Genomic DNA, 27,965 nt, shown 5'->3' on the forward strand with positions numbered 1-27,965 from the left:
GAACTTAAGATTTTGGGTATTGCCCTACATATTTCCAAACAAATTTGACCCATTTCCTCCCAGATTGTGTGAATTCCATAGGTTTAGCGCATGGACCACCCGGTTCCCGTGAGCAATTTTTATAGTCCTAACTTGCGCTCTCTATGTGTTTCTTATTTCTTATGGAGGTTATTCAAATGTTTAAAAAGGGTAAAAGTTTGTTTTCACAGATGATGTGAAATTGAGACAATTTGAATATTTTTAAAAATATATTTGTATTTGTAATTTCACTCATAAAGACTCCAAGTGGTTTGAACATTTTGGGTCTGATAGCTATATATAGACATGTTATTCAAAAGTAAAAGCAATGTTTGATTGGTTCACATTATCCAAAGGGAGTGGGATGTAGTTGGCTGGTGAATACAGTTTATGGGGAAGTTTACAAAATCGATAGAAATAAATCAAAATCGGCATAGAGCAGAATGTAAATCACAATATAATATGACAAAATTCCCAACTCCAAAGGCGGCTGAATCAAATATTTATGATGCTTTATGTCAAAATACATTCCACCTAAATACATGTGATTGATAGGAGGAAAAAGTATAGTATATATCAAAAACAACAATAGTTCAACTAACGCTAGTAGTCCAGCACATAATGAAATGATTGTTAAGTTTTATCGCCTTGTCAGTTGAAGATGATGTTACATAATGACGATTATTAAGTCAGCTAGATCTATATCAAGAAACCAAAAAGAAGGGGTGGGGTGGGGGAGAGAAGAATGAAGTAAGTTATCAGTATCTGTAGTTTTGATTTTCAGTATATTCATTTTAATTTCCTTAATTCCCGTTAGGTCACCATGGATTGGAGCATTTGTGTAATCTGCCAGGAACAAACACAAGAAAAACTTAAAGGTCCTATATATACTTTTGGGAGAGTGATTTGAAAAAAATGTTCAGGATATTACATTTCATGCATATGTGTTGGTCTGTCACAGCACATCCTATCATATACAGTTTTTGCAATCAAGGCAAACATATAAGGAGATATCAGTATTTTTCTCATTAAAGCATAACTGCGGACGGTTTAGTCTGGAAACATTTTTATGATAAAAATATTGTTCACATTTTGTGTTATAAACAACAATGACGATAGAAATTCAATTTTTTACTGAGGTTCTTTCTATCCCTAACTCACATTTAAGAATAATTTTAAAGCACTAATGCTGAGTTTTTGCCTTTAATTTTCCACAAAAAGGAGGACTCAATGCATAAAAGGTGTATGCTTTATTTTTGGAAAATGTTGAGTAGTTCGGGAAAATTAAAATATATTGATGTAAATTTTGGAGCTCAAGGAGCAGTTGAAGCATTTGTGAGAAACAATGCCTTGTGGCATCGTTCATCGTTCTTATCATCAAAAATTTCTAATGACAAACTCAAATGAAAATTGGAGGGGGAAAGAAAAGATGAAGAAGAAGGAGATCAACATAATGACATGAGACGGTCAAAGCGCCAGAAGTCAGGATTTGAATAAAGGAGTATGTGCCTCTTCTGTGAACAAACAGGAAATTTAAAATTGCACGGATTTCAAACATGTGAAGCTGATCAGTCTCTCGAGAAAATGGCAAGAGATGAGTGTATGTAAGATGAAGAACTCATGTGCAAAATACCAGGAAGTGACATCATTGCTCTAGACATTGTGCTAGAAGCAAAGTATCACATAGCCCATGATGATGAAAACACAATAATAAACTACAGCTAGAGCCAACCGTTTTTATTATTTTTTTTTATATAAAATTCACCAGATGGTAAGCTATGAAGTGTATGTGACATGTATGTTGTACAAGTTTACAATGATCATTCTAATTCTGTTCTAGATCTTGCCAAAGTATATACAAATGATGAGATGAAATATCACTGGTTATAGCAAGCAAAGCATGAGTATACAACCAGGACCTTTTTTCTTTTCATTTTCTTGACAAGATTATGTAGTCTAAGTCGTACAGTGCATGTAATCGTAAATTTAATGAAACGCCAGAACTGACACCAAGGGAATAAAACAAATTATTTTTTTTCAGACATTTATTGTCAATAAAAATTCCTAACATCAGAATATGTGACCATGCATCACACAACGCACAAAAAATCGCACCCCTTGATTTTATGTGAAGACTAAAAAAAAGGTGAAATCGGTCAACCGATTCAATCTTGAGTTTTTCATATTTTGTGAAAGAGCTATTCTTCTTCTACATTATACTTTAGTTTGGGATCGTAAAATAAATGGGAAAGTGTGTTTTCAGCAGTTTTTCTACAAACCTTTTTTTTTTTTTGGGGGGGGGGGGGGGAGTAGAATGATCAGGTATGTCTTAAGAGGCACCTTTTCATTTCTTGAAATCCCCTGCACACTCTTCACTGTTATAATGGGTAGAATGAGTAGAATAATGCTACTGCTTTAAAAGTTCGCATTAATCATGGACAGAATGTGTTACTAAAACACACTCAATAACCCTTTCATTGTTGCTGCTCCAGTGGCTTACATCCTGTGTCCCTTTCATCGTACAGCTATACAGCTTGGTAAAGATTAAACGCTTAAATAGACCCTGTAGCCTCTTTTCTCAGTTCATTCTTATCCAGAGTGTGTGCTTTCTTTCCAGTTTAATTATTAAGATAGGTTAGGGGAGTCCATTTGAAGTGAGTGATACATGGTACATCATTTTAAAGCTTAGAGTCTGCTCTTTCAGAATCTGTCCTTAAAGAACAAGTCCATCTTCATGCACATGTGGATTGAGTGAATGCAACAATATTAGTCGGACAAATCACAGAAAGTTTGGAAAAAAATCATACAATCCGTTCAAAAGTTATGATTTTTAAAAAATCTGCACAGTCACTGCTGGATGAAAAGACTACCGCACTGTATGTCACATGCGCACATTCTAAGGAAAATAAAAAGAGAATTTCACAAAACCATACTTTTTTGATAAAGTTCACATTTCTTCGACTTCCTACTGACGTATGTTAAGGGTAATATCATTCTTCCTGCCTTCTGAAAGAGAGAAGTCGAGTATCCTTTTGTTTTGCGAGAAAAGTGAAAATGTGTGGAATTTTCTGTAGTCTTTCTTTATATCGTTGTACACATGTGACATCACAAGGTATAAGTCTTCTCATCCAGCCGCGACTGAGCAGAAACTTCAAAAATTCATAACTTTAGAACGGATTGTCCAATTTTCCTCAAACTCTCACTGATGTGTTCTACTATTGTTGAGGCATTCACTCAATCCACATGTCTATAAAGGTGAAAAATCTATGTCTGGCGACTTTTTGTTGATCAATCATACCAATTCTTGATGGAAATCTCTTCAAATTCATGGCAGTTCTAAAGTCTCCTTTAAGTTTAACCAAAATCTAAATATGTAGTTGCCATGGCAACATACCACTTAACATTAATCAAAAGTATTTCAAACCTCGGTACATCTCGTCGATCAGTTGTACCTATTCAAATGGAATCTCTGCCAAACTGGAAAATAGCCTCCTGTAACTAACTTCAACTAAAAACCTTAGTTTTGGGTTGCCATGGCAACGTACAAATCAACAATTATATTTGACCCCTGCTTTATACTCTTGGTACCTTCTATATAACTTTCATATCAAATTTTGTGAAAATTGAATCTTCCTACCTGGAGAAATAAGCAAAAACATGATTTTTAGAAAAAGTTCATTGACCTTTGACCTTTGGAAAATTCACTCCAAATTCAATCAAAATATTTCACTTGTTCTCAATATTCTTCCTGCCAAGTTTTATCCAGATTGGATATTCCTGACTTGAGAAATAGCCAAAAAAAAAAAAAACTATTTCACAAACAAAGGTCATTGACCTTTGACCTCTGACCTCCTTCCCAGCATCAATTTTTTTTTTTTTTTGAGCACCCTATTTTTTGAGAAGGTATATCATGAAGTAGCTTTGGTGAAAAAAATCATGCTTTTGTCCACTAAGCTACCCCACTAATACGTGTATATTGATTCTCGCGGTACCGCGTCGAGTCAAACTAACGGCTCGTTCGAATTTTTCGGAGCCCGCTCTGCTCTGGTACGAAACCTATTGCATGATTACTAAGACATGAGAGCACTTTTGAGCGAGTAAGTCTCACAGTGTTAATTATATGAAAGGTACTTTAACCTGAAACACAAACTAAGACAAGGAAATTCAGGGAAACTTTTGAAGTACCAAAACTTTATATCATCTTTAAATACATTGTATATTTCCTTCAAATATATATATACACAATGTATAATTATACATACTCATGCTGCCATAGTGAGTAACAAATTCCTATTAAGGAATAGATTATTGTCATCTCCCAAAAGGTGAAAAGTTGAGTGTATGCTAGTTGTGTTTCATGCCTCTGCATTTAACCTTCTTGGCAGCGGCATTCAATCTTGAGTCCTTTTGATACACTGCAATGAGACATCAATTCAAGGAGCAAAGGACCAATTGGAGACTATTGTGGCTCCTAACATGTAATTGAAACAAAACGTCTAGTAGCATGTCCGACAAATTCAATATGTATACCAAATCTCGAAAATACAGGTCTGTACTCAAGTAATAGAAGGAGACACTTTAATGCATCTTCCAGTTGGTAGCTATCACAAAATATATCATGGATATGTCATTGTGTCTACAGTATTGCCCAAATGACAAACACGGGACAATGCTAACACTGTCTGATCTGTCTCGTCTTTACACTGAAACTCCATTCTGTCTTCTGTTTCACTTTCATAAACAGAGGGGGAAAAAAATAAGTTGAACAGAATTGTAGACATTTTATTCATGTATTCAAATCGGACATAAGGATAATTTCACATCTTTACAAAACAGACATGCCTGTTGCAACAATATACAATTGTACACTTTGTATGCGAATAAGATAATGTAATAATGGGCAAAATACATAAAACTAACAATTGCTTGTAAGCAATTGCTTCAAGCACAAGCACAAGCTTGTTTAATGAAAGGTCTAGCTCAAGCAATTGCTTGAATCCATATGCATAACCTTTTGCTTGTGCTTATACCTTTTGCCTGTCCTGCACAAGCAATTGCTTGCATTTTCAACAAAAGGGACGTCACGCCTGTGCAAACACGAGAACAAAGGCGGGTGTGACAACATGTATTAGAAAAGGGTGTGTGTGTGTGTGTGTGTGAAAACATTTTCTGTCATATCAAAAGAGCTATGAAATGACACTCGTAAATGCACACACAGACGCACACACACATACTTGCTGACTCCCATCACTGCTTATATATATTGTAGCCCAGATCTGCCAGGTTGCACATGGAGAGAGGTCTCCTTCCTCTCCACAGATGTCAGACCTATTTCTCATCACATTTGCATGCTAACCACTGGACATTCCCATTGTTAAAAAAAGAAAAAAAAGAAAAAAAGTTTCTTACATTCTCAGGAGAAATTTCTTGTAGATTTAAACCACTCCTGCACAAGTTTTGTCTTTCTTTTTATGAATATGAAAATCATACTTAAAAGGGAATGTCCAAGTTAAGCAAAAGCTCAAGTTCATTATACAGAGCTTAGAAAATCGTAAGCAATTGCTAGCAAAAACAAGCAAACGGTCTGTTTTATGCATACATTTTTAAGCAAATGCTTGGTCTCTAAGCATTGCTTGCGGGCAGCCAGCAATTGCTTGTGCTTGCTAACAAAAGCTTTTGCTCGCAAGCAATTGCTTGTTTTTATGCATACGAATTCAAGCAAAAGGCTAGCACAAGCAATTGCTGCTTTTTATGTACCCAGCCCAATGCCATTGTCTCCCTTTACCACTAGTTTGACATGAAAAGAAACCGTGTCTAACAAACATTCATTGCTAAATTACAATAAACACTGTCCATATCTTCAATGGTGGATTTGCATAGACATTCAGGAGACTTTTGTGTCTGAACTGATGTCAATTGAAAGAAAATTGTTTATGCTTTCAAATTTCTTAACCATGTCATTTATGTCCAATTTTAACAAAACTTCTGTTCTGGTTGTTTGGTTTTGCTTTAATAGTCACTTTAAGTTACTGTAAACAAGGAGTGACCTCAATAACAGAAGGACGAATATTGAGTTTGAATATGACATATTATAAGTAATACGTACACATTTACACACTATGTACAAAATGTAGTTTGAAGTTGTGGCAAAGATACATGAAATTGACACATTCGTTCCAAGCTCATGGGTATGATTATCAACACCAGGAAAAAAAAATATTGCTAATATACATCTTGAGATACCTCACTGACTTGAGCACATTTTGAAAAGGTACGAATTTTATCAGATTTAGTATAGTCAGCGTGAGTAGGTTTAAATTGAATATAGCATCTAATCCAAAGGAACACTTCAGACATTTTCTGTTTATAACTGATCAGACGCCATACATGAACGTCAAAATGAGTGTTTTAGCTGCTGACAAAAGCATAAAATCACTACTACTAGTAATTCATTCCCTTTAATGACCTTTCCATGAACTTTCATGGCAGCTAGTTACGGATTATCTGGAGTGCCTGGATGAGAGGGGAAAAAATGAAAATAAGAAATATCGAAAGTTCCTGGATGCATTAAATCCGACAGACACTCACTACCGCAGAGCATTTAGAGCTGATGATTATAGCAGATGAGGTAGCTCAGTGATCTATTCGTCATCAGCGATGCAAAGAGGTAGGTTACTGGATGGGCTCGTTACACAGCCGTCAAATGCAGAGTGAAGAGAGATAATATGGCGACTAATCTTGCACCAAATACTGACGTGTCTGGGCCAGGTAAGTGCGGTATGAGACGTTTACGCACTCATACATGTTTTTTAATCATTGAAAAAAAAATACATTGTACATCATAAAAAGTATTGATGTCATGGACCTCATGTTGATCATGACCCGTAGTTACATGCATTGTACAGTACACTGTAGTGTAGTAAAAATTAGGGAGAGATTAAGGAGAAGTGAAAGATTCAGATGATCCAGAAGCACAAGTAAGATATTAACTCTTAATACCTCAAATGATAGGCCTATTAGTATTATACTTGTACATGATATCATATTATACATATACCAACTTGCTATGTTCTGATTTCTTTTATCATCACAATTCATCTAGTATCATGGCGATCTTTCAGATACTTAATTTCCCGTGGGATCTCAAGAGCAAATGGCATTTTTGAAATACAAAAGAGAACGCAATACTGTCTGAAAGACATCCATGTATATCCATAGGTCCTTATCTCCATGTCTTCGTTCATTTCTCTTACTGCGGTACAATTGTACAAATAATGACGCTCAGAATAAAAGAAACAAGGATGTTATGCTGGTCGTATGGTTCCCTCAATCGCTTCACGTGTTCTCTGCATCATAACGCAGATGTACATGCTGACATGCCCGTTTCGCTGCGAAATTGCTTGCCGCTCGCTGATATTTATCATCAGCACCAGCGTCAACAAGTACGGTCGCTCCATTTCTACTGTTTGTGTCCACCGAGTGCACAAACAGTCTACTTTTCACTGTTTTCAGTTTCATATATGGAGTTCCTCGTAGTCCGAATCAGCATCCCATACGACGGAGATAGGGGATCGCTTTGGAGGCGAGTTGTTGCTTAAAACTGCCAATTCATACTGCGGCAGAGAGTTTGATTGTGAGACAGCCAGGTCATGGTACTCGTGGATCAGTTTTCGTGTGCTCCTCTTAGGCCTATTCGTGCCAAATCGAAGGGCGTCAGCTGTTTCGTAGAGGGGAAGTGCTGTTAGCCCTGATGGTCTAAGGTAGCCAGTATCATCCTGGCTTACGTTCAGGAAACCTCTACGAGTCGACCCACTTCTACTAAGGCTGCACTCCTCGACCTCTTCCCGAGTTTCGTTAAATTCGTCGATTGTTTTCGTTTTCGTTGTCGTCTTGAACAGGTCTATGTAGCCTCCGGTAGGGGCCACCGTATTGCCATTGACATGAATTTGCGGCGCAGATACGCATGGAATATTGGGGAGTGGCATTGTCGGTGTCAACGATTCCTTTCTCCGGTTTGAAGGGGACACCACTAGCGTTTCAGGGGTAAGCAATTCCTGTCGCCGCCCTGTGACAATCGCAGCTGGAACTTCAGGTGTGTTGGACACCTTCCTCTTTTCCGGTGTGGGTGATTCTTTCTTCTTGCCTGTGGGTGTTACAATTGGCTGCTCAGGAGTGAGGGATTCCTTTCGTCTACCAGTAACTGGCATAACCGGTATATCGGGTGTCAGCGACTCCTTCATTTTGTATAAAGGTAGTGGGATATCTGGTGAGGTGGAAGCTTTCCTCTTATCATTTGGCAAGAATATTTGGTTGTCAGGTGTGGCGGACTCCTTGCGCCGATTTAGTGGCAGTGGGATGTCTGTTTGCACAGATTCTTTCCGTTTCCTGTTTGCAGGGTCGACTGTTGGAGCAGGACGAGCTGGTAATGTCTTCAAACTGCCACCAGCACCCCATCGGCTACCCTTGGCGCAACAGCTTGACCCTCGCTTTTGGTACGCCTGCTTTCCTGTGCTCTGGTCCCCGCTGTATTCGGTGGTTTTCTGGGATTCAGAGTACGTTAGGCTTTCAACGAACGAATCACAGGTATCCTCGTGGTCATCAGCGAAAAAGCCCTCATCCGGAACGATGTAGTTGTCGTCATCAATATGTCGACTCTTTCCCATTTGGTCCATCCTGATACAATTCTTGTATCTGCACTGGCCGTCAGCGTTGAATGCATCTCCACCTTTAGCATATTTTCGTCGACGCACGTTGGCCAGTTTTTTTCTGCTATGTTTGATTCTGTGAAGAGAAAATCAATCGATTAAATAAGGGATGGTACAGTTTCAGTTTAGATGGAGCTTCAGGTTTCTAACTTTTTTAAAATCATTTTTAAAGATGAATAAGAGAAAACTCATGAAATATGAAAGAGGAATTCTAAGAGGAATTGAAAAGTTGATTTAGTGAAGATCATTTTTGAAATGGCTGAGATGTCTAAAACAAAGCGATCGTTACAAAAGGTGGGACCCATCTTTTAGTAGGATCGTTTTATTTTACTTTGTTTTTGGATATTTCAGCCATTTCAAAACCGATTTTCATCAAGCTTTGAATTCCTTTTAGAATTGTATGCTTGTTAAGATTTCATAAACGTGTTTTCCAAGTATCTTGCAAAAAAAAAAATCGTCACCTCAACCAATACTATATCATTAGTTTAATGAAAAGTGATGTAGCATCATGTAATCACATCGTTGATATTTCAATATGTTTATTTATGAAGCAACCGGCAAAAAAAAATGCTACATCGTGACAGATGGTTAAGCTTTTATCACATACCAGTGACTAGGTTATTTCAAACTTACTTAATTCTGAGGAGGACAAAGACAAGGAGATTCAGCAGCAAGATGACTACGATGATGCCCACGATGGCGCCGATAGTAGGACCCGATACTACGAGTAAGAATAGAATGTTTGACAGGCATGAAAAGTTACAAGTGATGTGAATGTAGAGCAATAATGTGGCAGGGTACATCTTGATTTGCGTTGGCAAAAAAACATTCCGTCAAATGTAGTGGACTGCAACCTCTTCGTGTTTCTGTCACAAACTTATGGCATCCTTCCTGCTCACGTTTTTACAAAAAAAAAAAAAAAAAAAATCATTATTGTGAAGATAAAATGGACATCATTGTTCCATGATTTTGTGACATCCCAATCCCTGTTCCGCGCCCGATTATGAAGATTACTAGAATCTATATAGTATCTAATGATTCAAGTATGTTAAATTTTAATAATCAGTTTTGAAGGTTGTATTGAGCACAATTGCAAAATTCTAAATTAATTACAAATTTAGATTTTGATGAATTTCCGGTCCCTTGACCGCGAGGGTTGTGACATGATATTGTGAGAAACTGATCAGAACCAAATGCAGTATCGAACTCACGCGCAATCAGCAGTGTACCGTCACGAGGCTCGTTGCCTTTGGCCGTGGTGTGGGGTAAGGTGGTGGACGGCGACGTTAGCTCCCCCCTTTGATCCGACGCAGGGGTCATCTCTCTCGTCACAAGAGGATCCTCTGACAAAGACGGAAAGAGATGGGCATTAGGAACATGAAGTCATGGACGTGCTATGGCGAATTGAAAGAGAGGACAATAGTGGAAACAAAACAATCCACTCCGACTAAACAGCCCATCACCTTGGAAAATAATTATGTCTGTCCCTCTTTATCATACGTAGAATTTGTGTCTGCAGAGAAGCTAATTTTTTGAAATGTGAATACCAACAGAATGCGATTTGAATACTGAGTACTTTCGTACTGTCCAGGGGAAAAAATCAATCATGTCCAATTTGACACCGGTATGGTCTCCCAGTGGGCATCTGCACATACTTGTTGTTAGAACACCATGCTATTGATCGTTATATGCTGTGAACAGGCTTGATTTTGTCCTGTTGTGGATTAGTATAAGTGTGAGTTTTTGCACGTGCTTGTAATCATTTTCATGTGTACGTGAAAGCTTCAACATTAAGCAATAAAAGTTGATCTTATATCAAGGAAACTTTGCGCTGTATTTAAGGATACGTTGACCAGAATTCACTTTGCTAAATGTGTCTTCTGACCATCATGAAATAATCCTGCTAAGAGTGATGACGAGCAATTATCTAAAACGTATTAATGTTGTCTTTATGATTGACTTTGTCAACTCCAGGTCAACATTTCGTCGGCGGTCATCCGAACCGTCGTCTATGGTATATATAGTATACAATTTTCGCGTAAGAATGACATTTCGAGAAAAGCGCGTTTGAAGTTTACCTTTTTTTTTCGATCATGATTGCTACTATTTTATGTCTAGCATTTGCAATTATTTTTGTATTACGTAAGAGTTTAATGCTTACTCTAATGTGTTATGTATTCGTCGAAGTGTATCGTTAGGAATTATGCGAGAAATCGCAAGAGATCTACCTTTTATGGGTTTTTTCGGTTTGCAAGGACACTGTTGTCATTTACCATGTATATAGGACAGTTTTTGTTGACCGCTAGCTGAAGTCTATTTTTTTTTTAATTCGATTAGTTCATCAATTAATACTGAATTAAAAGGTTAACAAAACTTAGTTAAAACATTAGATTAAAAAGTAAACAAAACACAATTAAACAAAACATTTGACATGATTGAACTTGGACTCTTAATGATTTCAACTAAATGAAACTGGAAGCAATTAAGATCAGTTGACACTATAACTGACAGACTGTATTTTGACCAGTTTGTGCGTGTGTTTGTGTGTGTGTGTGTGTGTGTGTGTGTGCGCGCGTGTGTGTGCCGGTTTGTGTGCAAATTAGTTGACACAATTTGACACCCATGTAACTGACTGGACTTGCTTGCAACTGGGCAAGTCCAAGATAACGCGCACGTTACGTATGGGACATTCAGAGACTTTTATGACCTGAAAAATAGTGTTAATGGCCTTTGATCACATTGAACTTCATCATGGTGATTGATATCTAGGAGAAGTATAATCATGTAAAAAATTGAGAAAAATGACCCTGACAATTGTATTCTAGAAGAGAAAATATGTGCTGTTACGTATGGGACCAGAAAAATTTTGTTTTTTTGAACATTTTCTTCAACCTCAAAACTCTCTGAAAGTATATCATTCTACAACTTGTAACTCACTGTGATGAAAGTCACAACACTCAAGATTATCACAGGTAAGTTTCATGTCATTAGGCAAAAAGCTCTAATTACAGGTTCTAATTAAAGACAGACATGACGTGTTACGTATGGGACAGTTACGTATGGGACAGTTTGTCCCCCATTCATTTAGTGTGTGAAGAACCATGTTTATGGGTATTTTGCATAATTATTGAAGTAAAATCAGTTGAAACTACTCAAATACTGATCCAGATTGTCAAGGAAACAATATTCCCCAAATATTCACCATCATAATCATATTCAATCATATTTTTATATTTCTATGACCAACCTGGGTATGCATGCCCTTTGTCCCCCATTCGTTTAGTGTGTGGAGAACCATGTTTATGGGTATTTTGCAAAATAATTTTGCAAAATACCCATAAACAAATGTTTGCATAATGATTGAGGTGGAATCAGTTGAAATTACTCAAATACTGATCCAGATTGACAAGGGAACAATATTCCCCAGATATTTACCATCATAATCACATTCATATTCTATATTTTTTATGACCAACCTGAGTATGTATGCCCTATTTTTATCAGGATAGTTACTACTGAAAAATTGAATAGTTTAAAGTGTTTACTTCCATTGATGAAAGGCAGTTTGCCATTTAGTTTAAAAAAAAAAAACTTGACACAAGAAATATTAAGTTTAATAAATAAGCAATACCTGCTGCGTGGAACCCCAGTGATCGAGTAGATATATGATGTCTGTCTAGCAGTTAGGTCATTGATTCGAGTCACACCTCAGTATGTATACCCATGAATTTTGTTGTGGCTACTACTGAAAACTGAATAAGGACAATTTGTGTATCACCTGCAATAAAAAATAAAAAAAAACTTTTTATTTTTTTCGATATATAGCACAACCATTTCAAATTGGATCTCCATCACATAAACTTTGAATTCCTCTAGTCTTAGGATTTTATGCTCTTAAGTAATTCATATAATTGGTTTCCAATCATCTCTTTAAATGTTGAAAACTGAATCCCCATTTCTACAAAAAACTATACCATCCCTTTAATGCTGATTTTTCATTGTGTGTTTTGCCATCTCCCCTCCCCCTTTCTGAAAATTGTTCAGTCAAGTTCATGTATTGTTTCAAGTGTCTATAACTCAAAAAGTAGCTACAATGTTGGGATGCTTTCTTTAGGATGATTGACCATTTGTGTACTGAGAGACCTTCCCAGCTAGCTGCTATGCATTCACATGCAATATGTATGAGGATGTCCCATACGTAACATTATTTCAATGCCTAATAAAAAATATTTCTTTTACTTTTTTTCTTTTTTTCTATGGTATTTAATTTCTCTAAACAATAAATTAGAACTTTCCAAAAGGGCATTAAAATAACCTTAGCAATTTCAGAAAAAAACCTTAAAAAATGGCCTCATTTTGTTACGTATGGGACATCTCATGATAGGACACGAGCTAGTTTGCATAATCATTAGCATAATCCCTAAATTTTCATACCAACTTAAACTATGTGATGAACTTCGTATGTCCACATATTAATCAAATATTATTTGCTTTCCTTTGATTTAATATGAATTTTTATAAATGTCCCATACGTAACGCTGTGTTTCACATTTATGCAAATGAAGCCCTTGAAATTTGCATAAATTTACATATCATTTTTTCCTCCACGGAAATCAAAACTTCAACTCATAAGCTTCAAAATGATACCAAACATGTCAATATTGAGCAAAGATGAAATTTTACCTTCTGAGGGGACCTTATCTTGGACTTGTCCAACTTCATTCCAGATTAAAACCCACTAAATCATTGAAATTCTAATACCAGTTGATACCAGTTGGTTTCTATTGGTTTCTGCTGGTTCATTTGCTCGTGAATATTCATAAGCTATTCAAATTCTCTTCGTGAAAATGACAAAATATTGTTAAATTCATTTTTTTCTGATTTAAATAAACTCAGAAATGTCTGGAATGCATTAGAAATTTATCTAATATTATTGCCGTGATATTCACAATTTCAATTTGTACCTCTGATGAGGTATTTTCATATTTTTATAATAAAAGTTTAATCTACTTGGTAACCATGTCTTAAATCATTATAGCTATATAGCCCCCCCTATATATATATATATACACTGTATATATATATATATATATATATATATATATGTGAATGAAATATCCCTGGTACTAACTAGGTCTAGGATGTAGGTTAAGCCTAAATGTAGTTATAGGTAGGCTTTAAGACTAGCTGTAGGATTATGTTAGGTTAGATATTAACAATGTCTTGACTTACACGAAACACCCATACATCAAATAATTCAACACAAAATCAATTTCATCAACTGGATCCCAGTTGATTCCAGTTGGACGAATACCAGTTGATACCAGTTGAATGAATACCAGTTGATACCAGTTGATTTCTAATCACTCATTCCAATTTCCATATTGAAACCAGTTGCCTTAACTGGAATCAACTGGTACCAGTACCAGTTGCCAACTGGTTTTTCGACTTGCAGCCCACGAACCGTCGTTTACAATTGTACTAGTGTCACTAAGATTACGTGCAAAATCAATGCGCCCGATATACGACGGTTTGCCATGTTTGTTGACCGCGTGTACTGTGTTTGCGGTCATCCGAACCGTCGTATAGGAGAGGACGACGTATCGCTTAAATTGCTTTAACACACGCGCCTATGGGGAAATGAACAAAACGAAACTACATGACTCTATAAAAGTGACAATTACACAAACATAGATCAAGTTAGAAACTGAACATTTCACAATATGTATAACGGAATATCCACTATCGAAATGACTGAAAATCTCAAAATCGAAAATTTGACCGAAAATCGGGATATACGACGTTTATGACGACCGCCGACGAATTTATGAATGAATCCTGGTATCACTTCTAGTATTGTTGATACATTGGTGTGATGAGGAATAGGCCCTATAGAATTAGCACTGTGAGTACACTTTGATATTGCACGGAAGTCCTTAGATGCGGCTAGTACGAATACCCTTGAACACCCTGCGAGTAACCACGATTATTTTCTGTGTGTATATTATTTTGTTTGCATGTGTTTTCTTCTGTGTCGTGTATTCCCCCTTTTTTTAAATAGAAGTGAAATAATTCTAGCAGCAAGCACAAACTATAATTCACCCATACGTTACATGATCTTGACTGCCATAACGCGGAACAATCAAAATCAAAATCTATACAATTCTTTAAGCTTTGATATCACTGCAGAAACAAGTTAGACAATTCTTTAAGCTTTGATATCACTGCAGAAACAAGTTAGCTCCTGTACCTTTCGAAGAAGTGTAATCTGCAAATCATAAATTTCATACGTACTGAGATCCAAGATGGTAATGACCCGGATGTTGTCGATAGCCACACTGGAGCCAGGCATCCTATGAATGGCTTCTACCACCAACTAACATCACCGTTGAAAAGAAAGGAAGATAATGTCCCTTACATTAATTGTGCTTACGGTTTGTGGATTTTGATGCCCTCAGTTCTGTACGTCTCTTTTTCCATCTCTGCTTTCTAACGATTTTAACTATTGTATTTTCATCATCACTACGACAGCTTGTCATTATACAAATTATAAAGATAGTATTGATATTACCATAAGTAATGACAAAAATGATAAAAACAGCAATAAAATTTATCTACAATCATCAGTTTTCTCATTCCTGCTATCATTTTGCTGACATTATTACCATTGCCTTCTTTATTGTATAATCTTCGTTTATAGATCATTGCCTAATTTGCACGACAAAATGCTGTAGATATGCCCCTAGCTGGCTGTGTATTGGCTTCTCATTTAGCTGTCGAGAATTAGTCTTGGGTTTGCTGGGTTTGGGTTTTGTTTTCATTAAAGACACATCATAAAGGACTCCGATATAAAATCGCATGTCCTGTCACAACAATCGTCGATTTTCACGCGCACATCAAAAGTTATGAGAGGATGCCAACCCTTGGTACAATCGTACATCGTATGTATAGGAACTACAAAAAGTACACCAATACCGATACATATTTACAATCAAAAGACTTTCGCGGAAAATGAGTTAATATTTGGTGAACGTCATGTCCAAAGTACATATAGCTCATCGACGTGTACCTCAAATGTCTTGTTGCAGGTAATCGGAAAATCCACTTCTTGCCAGGCAGCCGTCTTCCCTTGCAGCGACCAGCTAATTTCGTCGTCGCACCCACGTACTTTCAGAGTTGGCAAATTGTCAGCCTTCGGTACAGGGTGAAGATGGGTCCATAGGTAAGCACTGAAGCTTAACCGACCACGACCACTTGACAGCACGAGACTCGGCGAGGTGATCATGACCCGGAAGCTATAGAAGTACTGTCCTGATTGGTTCATCGATCTGGTAAAACCATACGAGCCTGCCGGGAAAGACCGTGGAAAAGTTAGAGCAAAGGATGTTGCAATAAGGAAAGAAATGTTAAGTTTCACGGTTATAATCGTTCAGAGGCAGAAGGGCGTTATCATTCTTCGAAGTCAAAGAATTAAACAAAAAAAAAACTTTTTCCAATACTTTTGCAGATTACTGGAAATTGTGAATTTTGTATTCTCAACAATTATTACTTTTTTAATTTCAAAGATATCATGACGCAAAGGGGGCACTTCCGGGTTTCATGGGCAAAAAAAAAAAACCAACAAAACAAAACAAAACAAAAACAAAACCCTGTTCTGAGCATGCGCAAAATCGCGTACCAAAGTCGATCTATTCTTTGCTCGCGTCGTCTTGAGTTTTCACTACGAGTTCCTGGGTACTTTTACGTCTGCTCAGTTCACGACGTTGAGAGCTACTTGATGCACTGATCATTACATGGGGGCGCCTTTTTAGGTGATCCGAGTATCCGCTCGGATCACCTTCTGTATCTGTACTGATTCTTTGTTTTTCCTCTTTCTCTTCAAAAGTTGTGCAGAGGTTAGCTCAGAAAGTCCTCTTCCTATCAATTTCAAACTCATACCATATATGTATCATGTAAGACGACAAATCTATTGTATCATTGTGATTAGTCGACCGTGACGTCACTATGACGTCGTTATATGAAAACACATTTTCATTCATATCTCATTAACGGAATGAAATTTTTCTATAAAATTTACGTCACATATATTTCAAGTCAAGCGCATTCTACTCATATTCTCAAAATTCATATCTATTATTAAAAAGCGCGCGTTGAAATACTTGTATGCTCCAATCAAGCTCAAATTTTTTTGCACACGTTTCAGACCACTTAGAGCATTTTTTGAAAAATTGAAAAAAAAAATGGACGGGCGCGTACGCGCGCGCGCATATACGCACGCACAGCTCATATGCAATAGAAATTTCCCGTCTTTTCTCTTTGATCGGATGTCTGAATTGTCAAGGAATATTTATACCTAGTTTCAAGTCAATCCGACTCAATATGACGTCATACGGGCCCGTCAAAGTTGAAATTCCGCGCGCGCGTCAATGGCGATATACAGTGCAACTATGCCCAAAAACCGCCAATTTCAAATCCGATTTTACTCGTCAGGATGGACAGTGACCCCCATTTTCTTTACATATTCTGAAAGCTGATGAGTTTTACATGTCATTTCATGGGTTGGCGATGCTGGCAAAATGATTAAAAGATATCAAATTTCTTAATAAAATAAAAAAGTAAAATGTCAAAATGACGTCATCAAAGTTCAAGTTCACTCGAGCGTATCTCACTTATCCTTTGCCTATTTTCACCCAAATTTCAGTATGTTGTAGCTTATTTAATGGTCTTTCATAGATGAGTAACACAATTTTGATTGGATGACGGCATCACCTCATAAATATGGATTGAAAGTAACCTTGTCAAATCTGACCAGTTTAAATGTTATCTCTATGGGAGTGCAGTTTTTCTGGAAATTAAAATTGACATGACTATCTTTATCGAGCACTAGCTCACTTATGCTTCTGTGAATTTCTCCCAGATTTTAATATGTTGTAGCTGAGACTTTGGGCTATCAGTAATGTTCTCTCGTTTTTTTCATACGATGTCGGGATCACGTCAAAAAACTTGGTTGAAATTAAAGCTTATCTTCGATGTATTAAAATATTTCTTTCTTTCTGCACCTTTCTTTGCAAAAACTCAAGAAAAACATACCCTATCACCACCATATTTTGCACATGTTTAGTTCATGTCACGTACATTATTTCATAAAATAACAACTACTTGATCAGACGCCATCTTGGGAATGTAAATTAGGGTCAAAGGTCATGAATGTTTCATCCTGTATCTTGGTGAATACATGTTGTATCTTTCCCATATTTTGCACACGCAAAGACCATGTTACAAGGATCATTTCACAAAGTAACCACTTTTTGCTCAGATGCCATCTTGTCTGTGCAAAGTGGGGTCAAAGGTCATATGTACTTCTTTCTTTATCTTCTTATGACGTGTTATCTCTATGGGAGGGAATTTTTCTAGATGTGAAAATTGACATGATTGTCTTTATCGAGCACTAGCTCACTTATGCTTCGGTGAATTTCTCCCAGATTTTAGTATGTTGTACCTGAGACTTTGGGCTATCGTCGTTGTACCCTCAATTTTTTTATACGACGTCGACATCACGTCAAAAAACTTGGTTGAAATTAAAGCTTATCTTCGATGTACTGAGATATTTCTTTCTTTCTGCAACTTTCTTTGTAATAACTCAGGAAAAAAAGCCCCTATCACCCCCATTATTTGCACATGCTTAGTTCATGTCACGTACATTATTTCATAAAATAATCACTACTTGATCGGACACCATCTTCGGTATGTAAATTAGGGTCAAAGGTCATAAATGGTTCATCCTGTATCTTGGTATATACATGTCCTATCTTTCCCATATTTTGCACACGCAAAGACCATGTTACAAGGATCGTTTCATAAAATAACCACTTTTTGCTCAGACGCCATCTTGGGTGTGCAAAGTGGGGTCAAAGGTCAAATATACTTCATTCTGTATCTTCGTTAGTGTATACGGAATTCGGTACCAAAGATGGCAGGTCTGACTCTCTTTTCTAAATGAGAATCCGAACATCACACGGCCAATGTCCCCTCAACACCGATGAAACCTGTATGGTCATGCCTATTTGGATCAGGACTCAAATCATTGATTTCCGAACAGATCGGATCACCTAATTTGTCAGTGTTGACAAATTCCAAGTCTAGTTATCTTTTATAGGTTGCGTCTCCGCGTGATCTCAAGCTACTTTTCAACACTACGCAGGGAGAAAGAAGAACGTCCAACGCAATCGTCGTCTCAAACGACCGCGCCGCAAATCTAAAGCTCCCTTTTATGAATTGAGGAGTTGTACGACAGCCCTATCACGTGATCGCGGTGGCTTTTGTGAGATGGGACACCATTCTAGTTAACATTTAGAATGTCATATGCAGCGTTCCTGCTATTTGTCGGATTATGCTCGTTATTGCTTTGGCATCACTGCTTTCATATAAAATAACACATTTTTTTCTGCTTGTCTCCTTCGTGTATAGCAAGCTTCACAGCCTTGAACAAACGAGGCCTTTTAAAAGTATATGTTATAATTCTTCTTTTTCTGCTTGTCGACATTCGGCATCGTCAACCATACATTTCACAGCTTTTGCTAGCGCAACAAAGTTAATCCTTTTCCTTCAACGTTTCTTCGCAATCTGTGAATGAGAGTCAAGACTTCCAAACTGGGAATGAAGAATGCGAAACGTCAATCCCATTGATCAGCTCTTCGGCCACAAATTCATTACCAACGATATAGGTACATCTATTTCATCTGTCTTTGTCGTCTCTTGTTCTATTGCGGTCATTTGGTGGATTTTTTTTTCCTCGAAAAATGTGATTTGACACTCTAGACCGGGGGCCCAGAGCATTTATTCAGCTGAAAAGGGTCACACTTTTTGATGGTCTCATCATGTAAGGATGTGGCCAAGAGTCAATAAAATGAATTGCTGGCAAGTCACATCCTGTACCGTAAGCCTAGGGACCACAAAAGGGGACCCTGAAAAATTGATTTATTCAGCCGAGGGGGGTCACGGACAAAAGTTGGTGGATATTGTTCCTTTGGGTGTACTTATCATGAAAACAGCAATGCCAGCTATTTTATCCTGTACGGGGCCCCAGACAGTAGCCCCAAAGAGCCCCACAAATATGGTGTTATTCAGCTGAAAAGGGTCACGGCTAATTTCTTTTGCAATGGAAGTAGTTCCCATCAGAGATATCCAAAACACCAATGCCAGCTATTTTATCCTGTACGGGGCCCTAGACAGTAGCCCCAAAGGGCCCCACCCCCCATAGGCCTACGTACAAACACACATAAACATTGATTTTATTCAGTTAAAAAGAGTCATGGCTAATTTCTTTTGCAATGGAAGGAGTACCAATCAGAGATATCCAAAACACCAGAGCCAGCTATTTTATCCTGCACGGGGCCCCAGACAGTAGCCCCAAAGTGCCCCACCCCCTATAAGCCCTACGTACAAACACACACACACACACACATTGACTTTATTCAGCTGATAAGAGTAACGGCTAATTTCATTTGCAATGGAAGTAGTACCCATCAGAGACATACAAAACACCAAAGCCAGTTATTTTGTCCTGTACGGGGCCCCAGACAGTAGCTCCAAAGTGCCCCCCCCCCCTCCCAACACACATACTCACACAATAGTTTCATTCAGCTGAAAGGGGGTCACGGCTAATTTCTTTTGCAATGGAATTAGTACCCATCAGAGAAATCCAAAATACCAAAGCCAGTTATTTTATCCTGCATGGGGCCCCAGACAGTAGCCCCAAATTGCCCCCTTACACCCTCCCCATCCCCCCCCCCCCCCACACACACATTGATTTTATTCAGCTGAAAAGGGTCACGGCTACTTTCTTTTGCAATCGGAAGTAGTACTCATCAGAGATATCCAAAGCACTAAAGCCAGTTATTTTATCCTGTACGGGGCCCCAGACAGTAGCCCCAAAGTGCCCCCTACACACACACACACACACACACACACACACACACACACACACACACACACGCACACACACATATTGGTTTCATTCAACCGAAAAGGGTCACGGCTAATTTCTTTTGCAATGGAAGTAGTATCCATCGGATATCAAAATACCAAAGTCAGATATTTTACCCTGCACGGGGTCCCGTACAGTAGCTCCAAAGTGTTTTGCTTTATTCTCTTTATTGTTTGCATCTCTTCTTCTTAAATATGCGCTCCTTCGTCTTCATTTTCGCGACAACGACAACGCGTCCTCATCATCATCATCATCAGTTTTGCTGTTCTGGCAAACATTTTCCAGCGTATTGTCTACGTTCGATTTTAGAGCGGCGAGAGTGGAAGACGTGCATAATTGAGTCTGGGAAAGCGTATAGGAACAGCGTAGCTAAAGCGGCCAACAGCGTTATCGAAGCAGGAATGAAGCGTCGTAGGAGCAGGCCTTGATTTTATACGAGAGTAGAGAACTTAGTGAGAGCGTCATTAAAGCGGGGAGGTCGTGCTTTGATCAAGAAAGCGTCGCAGCAGCGGGACCATGTCGTCGGTGTCTAGTTTAGACTTTATTTCCCGTTCTTGTGCCGCTGTTACTACGGTCAGAAAAACCTGGAATTGTTACGCTCATCCCGCGGTATTTACACTGTCACTGCTCTCTCCCCGTTTGAGCTACGATTTAAAATAAGTCAATCTTGATGGGGGGGATGAGGAAGAAATTTTGAACCAGATCAAAATTTCTTCCCGATCTGTAATATTGCCAGATCCAACCCCATCACCCAAACGCTGCAGCTACGATGCTCCCGGTCCCCGTACACTTTTGCCGCTCTCTCCCGATCTGACAGATTGAATAGATCGGGATGCAGATCTTGATAGTGGAATTACATGTGGGGACACTTTAGGAACACTCCGTGGGGCCCCGTACAGCTATATAACTGGTTTCGGTGTTTTTGATACCTCCTTGAGTACTACTTCCATTGCAAAAGAAATTATAGCAGTGATTCTTTTCACTTAGAATAAAATAATACGGGAGCACTTTCCAGCTACTGGCTGGGGGCCCCTTAACTGGATGGGTTTGTGTTAATTAGCTGTTAATTAGCTGTTAATTCCACTGCCAAGGAAAATAGGCATACATGACTCTTTTCACCTAAAAACAATTAATTCATATGGGTTGGGAATACCTTCGGGCTATACCTGTCAAGGGCCCTGTATCCGGGCCAATATCGCACCTCATTTTATCGAATTCTTTAATGTTGAATTAAATTTAGCAAAAATTTCGCCTATATAGATGACATGGTAGTACAATGTCATATTAATCTCTTCATTCAAATTTATTTTGAAACATTCACATTACCTCTAACCTTATTCTAAACAACACCTTTTCAACTGAAATCCATATATAAGACAAGTACCATTCCACTATCCGTTCATTCATAAATTCATAATGATATAGTCACTTGATTACATGCTGCGCTCGTTCATTCAAATTGATTTCTGGCCATCTAATTTAACATGTTCTGCAGTCAATTAAACAGATATGTTCATGCTTTCTTTCGTCGTAGTTATTGTTTTGTAAGCATCATAGCATTTCATGTTTTCGTATTCGTTTAAGAGACTTTGACACCATTTTTTCAACGTGATTTTTGAATCCAAAGAAATAAGAAGCCACAAATTATCTGGCCGTTACGAGCGCTTTATTACGAGCGGTTGGCCAGTTCCAAGAAGTCAAGGTTATGATCCTCAAATGTGTGGTTTTTTTTTTAATAATTCTTTCTATGTCTTCTAGAGATATACGTCTGTATCTATTGTGCTGTCATGACTATAAAAATGAAGTTAATCTGCATTACTGGTACACGTATAGGCCTATAATGACATGTATGAAAGAGAAGGAGCGTTACCAGTCTGGTTACAGAACAACCAAATCCAGTTATACTAGATAAGAAATATGATACATTTACTGCTTTATAACAGTAATTTATAGATGAAACGAAAACACACATAGAAAGACATGTTAAAATGATCTGAAACAAAGAAATAGCATGATTTGAATTTGAATGAACACGTTTGGAATTTGACTGTCTTTCGCGAAATTTAATGACTGAAATACCTTTTTCAGCAAGTCAAGGCGAATTTGAATGAACGTAGGGTACCAGCCAATTTGAATACCCATTTTACGAATTCGAACCTTCTATCAAATGAACCAACAAAAGTGCGAAATTGGCTGGGAAAACCTAACTGGCTTTGATGTTTTGGGTATCTATGATGTAAACTAAGGCCTACTTCGACGATTGTAAAAGAAAAACAACTATGACTCTTTTCAGCTAAATGATGTCATAATAATTATGTGGGAGAGGGGCACTTTATGGCTACTGTAACCTGGGCCCAGTACAAGATGAAATGACTGGTTTTGGAAATATGGTCATCTTGGTTGTGCACTATACAGAAGTATGCTTCCTTTGCAAATTTCTTGAGTGTTTTGCTACTGTAACCTATGGGACCCCGTATACAGGATAAGATGACTTGCTTTAGTGTTTGTGATATCTCTGTTCAATAGGCCCTGCTCCAATCAACGTTACAAAAGAATTTGTAAGACCATTTTCAGCTGATTCACAGTACATGTATAATAGATGGGACACTGTGGAGCTACTGTCTGGGGCTCTGTACAGGATAAAATAACTAGCCTTGGTGTGTTGAATATCTCTGATAGGTATTTCTTCCAGTGCAAAGGAAATTACCCGGGCTATACTGTGCGGGGCCCCATACAGGATAAAATAACTGGCTTTGGTATTTTGGATATTTCTGATGGGTACTACTTCCATTGCAAAAGAAATTAGCCGTGACCCCTTTCAGCTGAATGAAACTAATGTGTGTGTGTGTGTGTGTGTGTGTGTGTGTGTGTGTGTGTGTATGTGTATGTGGAGAGGGGGGGCACTTTGGGGCTACAGATGATGATGAGGAGGAGGAGGACGCGTTGTCGTTGTCGCGAAAATGAAGATGAATAAAGGAGCGCATATATTTAAGAAGATGAGATGCAAACAATAAAGAGAATAAAGCAAAACACTTTGGAGCTACTGTACAGGACCCCGTGCAGGATAAAATATATGACTTTGGTATTTTGATATCCGATGGATACTACTTCCATTGCAAAAGAAATTAGCCGTGACCCTTTTCGGCTGAATGAAACCAATATATATATATATATATATATATATATATATATATATATATATATATATATATGTGTGTGTGTGTGTGTGTGTGAGTGTGTGTGTGTGTGTGTGTGTGTGTGTGTGTGTGTGTGTGTGTGTGTAGGGGGCACTTTTGGGCTACTGTCTGGGGCCCTGTACAGGATAAAATAACTGGCTTTAGTGCTTTGGATATCTCTGATGGGTATACTTCCATTGCAAAAGAAATTAACCGTGATCCTTTTCGGCTGAATGAAACCAATATGTGTGTGTGTGTGTGTGTGTGTGTGTGTGTGTGTGTGTGTGTGTGTGTGTGTGTGTGTGTGTGTGTGTGTGTAGGGGGCACTTTGGGGCTACTGTCCGGGGCCCCGTTCAGGATAAAATAACTGGCTTTGGTGCTTTGGATATCTCTGATGGGTATACTTCCATTGCAAAAGAAATTAGCCGTGACCCATTTTGGCTGAATGAAACTAATGTGTGTGTGTGTGTGTGTGTGTGTGTGTGTGTGTGTGTGTGTGTGTGTGTGTGTGTGTAGGGGGCACTTTGGGGCTACTGTCTGGGACCCCGTTCAGGATAAAATAACTGGCTTTGGTGCTTTGGATATCTCTGATGGGTATACTTCCATTGCAAAAGAAATTAGCCGTGACCCATTTTGGCTGAATGAAACTAATGTGTGTGTGTGTGTGTGTGTGTGTGTGTGTGTGTGTGTGTGTGTGTGTGTGTGTGTGTGTGTGTGTGTTGGGGGGGTGCACTTCGGGGCCACTGTCTGGGACCCCGTACAGGATAAAATAACTGGCTTTAGTGTTTTGGATATCTCTGATGAGTATGCCTACTACTTCCAATTGCAAAAGAAAGTAGCCATGACCCTTTTCAGCTGAATAAAATCAATGTGTGTGTGTGTGTGGGTGGGGGGGGGGGGGGGAGGGAGCAATTTGGGGCTACTGACTGGGGCCCCGTGCAGGATAAAATAGCTGGCTTTGGTATTTTGGATATCGCTGATGGGTACTACTTCCATTGCAAAAGAAATTAGCCGTGACTCTTTTCAGCTGAATGAAACTAATGTGTGTGTGTGTGTGGGTTCTAGGAACACAACCCCCTGGAAAACCACCCTCCGGATAACTACCACCCGGATAATTACCCCCAGGACAATTCCCCCCTAGGGCAACTACCCCCCGGACAACTACCCTCCAATGGCAATTACCCTCCAGGGTAATTACCCCCTAGGACAACTACCCCCCGGACGACTACCCTCCTAGGGCAATCACCCCCTAGGGCAATTCCCCCTTAGGAAAACTACCCCCTGGATAACTACCCCTCGGATAACTACCCCTGGATAACTACCCCCTCGGATAACTACCCCTGGAGAACTACCCCCCGGAGAACTACCCCCTGGGTAACTACCCCCCAGAGAACTACCCCCTCGATAACTACCCCCCGGAGAACTACCCCCTGGGTAACTACCCCCAGGATAACTACCCCCCGGATAACTACCCCCCGGATAACTACCCCCCGGATAACTACCCCCCCCCCCGGATAATTACCCCTCGGATAATTACCCCCCGGATAATTACCCCCACCCCCCGGATAATTACCCCCCGGATGATTACCCCCCGGATAACTACCCCCCCTCCCCCAGATAATTACCACCAGGATAATTATCCCCAGGTTAATTACCCCCTCCTCCGAAAACTAGACCCCAGATAACTTCCACCCGATAACTTCCCCCTCCGATAACTTCCCATGGATGATTACCCCGGATAAGTAGGCCTACAACTCCCCCTCCCCTATAACTATCAAGAGGAAAATTACCCCCAAGACAGTGCACCACGTCAATTACCCCCTGGGTAACTACCTCCCGGGTCATTGCCCCCACCCCCCTCCCACCCCAATCTTACTTTTAATAAAAAGAATATCATTACTACAGGAAACGAAGTTCTTTGTATTATTTGCCAGGAATCACGGAGATGCCATAATGATACATCATCTTATGAAAACAACATCTTAAGGATTTACGATTTGTATCGTTTGCATTTAGGACGATTTATGTACAAGCTTAATTTCTCCCTCTGTATTTTGACTCTATGTTCATAAAAAACGAAGCTGTCCCTTCATAGCCTACCCGGTAATCCAGTAAATGTCAATGCCTTTAACCAAAACTATTTTCGCTAAATCTGTATTTTCTTTTACTGTTCCGAAATCTTGGATTTCTCTTGATAGTATAGTATAAAAAAAAGTTTTAAGTTTGAATGCCTTTACCATTGAACTAAAGACATTTTGAAGAAATGTCACACTTCAGAATGAGTTAAACTTTTTGCAATATTTTTTTTAACCACAATCGTCTATCGTTTACCACAACTCCATGTAACACTTCTTTATTTTGAGGCGCTTATATCTCATGCCTCACGTGCCCTGGTTTTGACCCATCATCTTCCTCTTCCCTCTCGCTTTTCTCTGTCCACCGTGAAGGTAGTCTATTCCTGTAATTCATAACTCACCTTTCCTCTTTCTCTAATTACAAGGGATTTATCTCGTGTGTGTTCATGTGCAGTGCACATCCGTTAAAACGAAATGCTCAGGACCGGCAGTTTGTTTGTTTGTTTGTTTTTTTTTTTCGTTTTAACGAAATTTCGTTATAACCGAACAAATATAATATGCAATGTATAACGAAAAGAAGGAAACCACGCATAAAAAATTCTTTTTGTTGAATCCTCATCATACGCTGGAAAGCTATGTGAAATGGGAAATTACCTTTTTAATTTCGTTTAAATATTACATTTTAAAAAGAGCATAAAGTTGTTTGTGTTGTCACACATGTGTAGAAAATGACGGTGTACGATTTGGTTACAGTTCGCTATTCCAAAGGTTCTTTTCTTACTAAAGTACGTTACTCCGAAGGCTCCTTATTCCGAAGTTTCGCCATCCCCGGGATTCCGATGGTTTGTTTATGTGAAGGTTCGCATTTCCGCAGAATCATTATTCCGAGAGTTCATAATTTAGATCAAAATGATATATTGTTCATTTTCCGAAGGTTCGTTGATCTGAAAATGAAATGAGGTTCGTCATTCTGAAGGTTTATGAATCAAAAAAAGAGAAAGTTTCACTATTCAGAAAGTCCGTTGTTCCGAAGGCTTTTTCATCCGAAAATGAAATAAGGTTCGTTATTCCGAAGAAATTTTGTTAATAAAAAAAAAAAATGAGAAAGGTTTGTTATTTCGAACATTTATTTATCTTAAGGCGATTATAAGAATTGCAATTCTTAAGCTTTGTTAGTGTACTCTCCTTTTTCCACCATGGATTAACGATACTTTTTGTAATGTTCCGATTAACGAACGTTTTGAATTCCTGTCATTTTCGGACTAACGAACCGTATAAGAATAAGAATAAGGACCATATTTTATCATCGGATTAACGAACCTTTGGAATAACGCCAAAATGTGCTTAATAACAAACCCTCTTTCATTTCCGAACTAACGGACATTTAGTTGTATCAGAATCTGTGTGTTTTGTATTAAAGGACTTCGGAACAATGAAACAAACCTTATCTGAATTCAGATTATTGAATTACAATAACGCAAGTTCCCCTCGGAAACTGTGCGTGATACACGGGAGTGAACATTCAATGATGCGTTCGCTCATGCAGAGATTATTATGATTATATATTATAAGTATTACAACGAAATTTCGTTATAACCGTGTTCGTTGTAACGGGAGTGGACTGTATCTTTATTTGTGTACTTCGTCTCCGTCTTAATGTGCTTTCTTTGTATTGTTTCATCAATTTTGTAACTATTTTACTGTTATACCGTTAACGCTCATTTCAGAATTGCTCTACTGCATTATTGGGCATTAACAACTAGTATATCAAGGATGTGGGAAGAGATTGACACCTCCTTGGTATGATCACCGCAGAGCATTACCTCCCTTGACAATTACTCCTTATTAAAATTAGGCTCCAAACAATCACCCCTCTTACAATAACTCTCCCCCAGAAAAGTACGTGTCTCATTGTTATTTTCGAACAACGTTTGCTATTTGAATTGAAAAAAAAAAATCATATCATCTGGTTTTGGTCGAGACCTAACTTCAGGTTTAAACATCT

At 38.5% G+C, this 27,965-nt stretch overlaps 1 protein-coding gene across 1 annotated transcript in view; it reads right to left on the reverse strand.

Moving 5' to 3' along the window:
* Positions 1-7,532: 7,532 nt before the first annotated feature.
* The window catches only part of LOC139722680 (uncharacterized), an 85,443-nt gene continuing 65,010 nt past the window's right edge, over positions 7,533-27,965 (reverse strand). Inside the window, exons 4-8 of the mRNA XM_071633974.1 lie at positions 15,793-16,070; positions 15,018-15,099; positions 9,935-10,066; positions 9,357-9,444; positions 7,533-8,799 (exon numbers count right to left, since the gene is read on the reverse strand). Coding sequence (XP_071490075.1) covers positions 7,533-8,799; positions 9,357-9,444; positions 9,935-10,066; positions 15,018-15,099; positions 15,793-16,070 — 1,847 coding nt within the window. The remainder of the gene's footprint in view (positions 8,800-9,356; positions 9,445-9,934; positions 10,067-15,017; positions 15,100-15,792; positions 16,071-27,965) is intronic.

The sequence above is a fragment of the Diadema antillarum genome, unplaced genomic scaffold, assembly GCF_040938485.1.
Source record: "Diadema antillarum isolate AM-2024a unplaced genomic scaffold, OU_Dant_1.0 scf00000170, whole genome shotgun sequence".
Taxonomy (NCBI): domain Eukaryota; kingdom Metazoa; phylum Echinodermata; class Echinoidea; order Diadematoida; family Diadematidae; genus Diadema; species Diadema antillarum.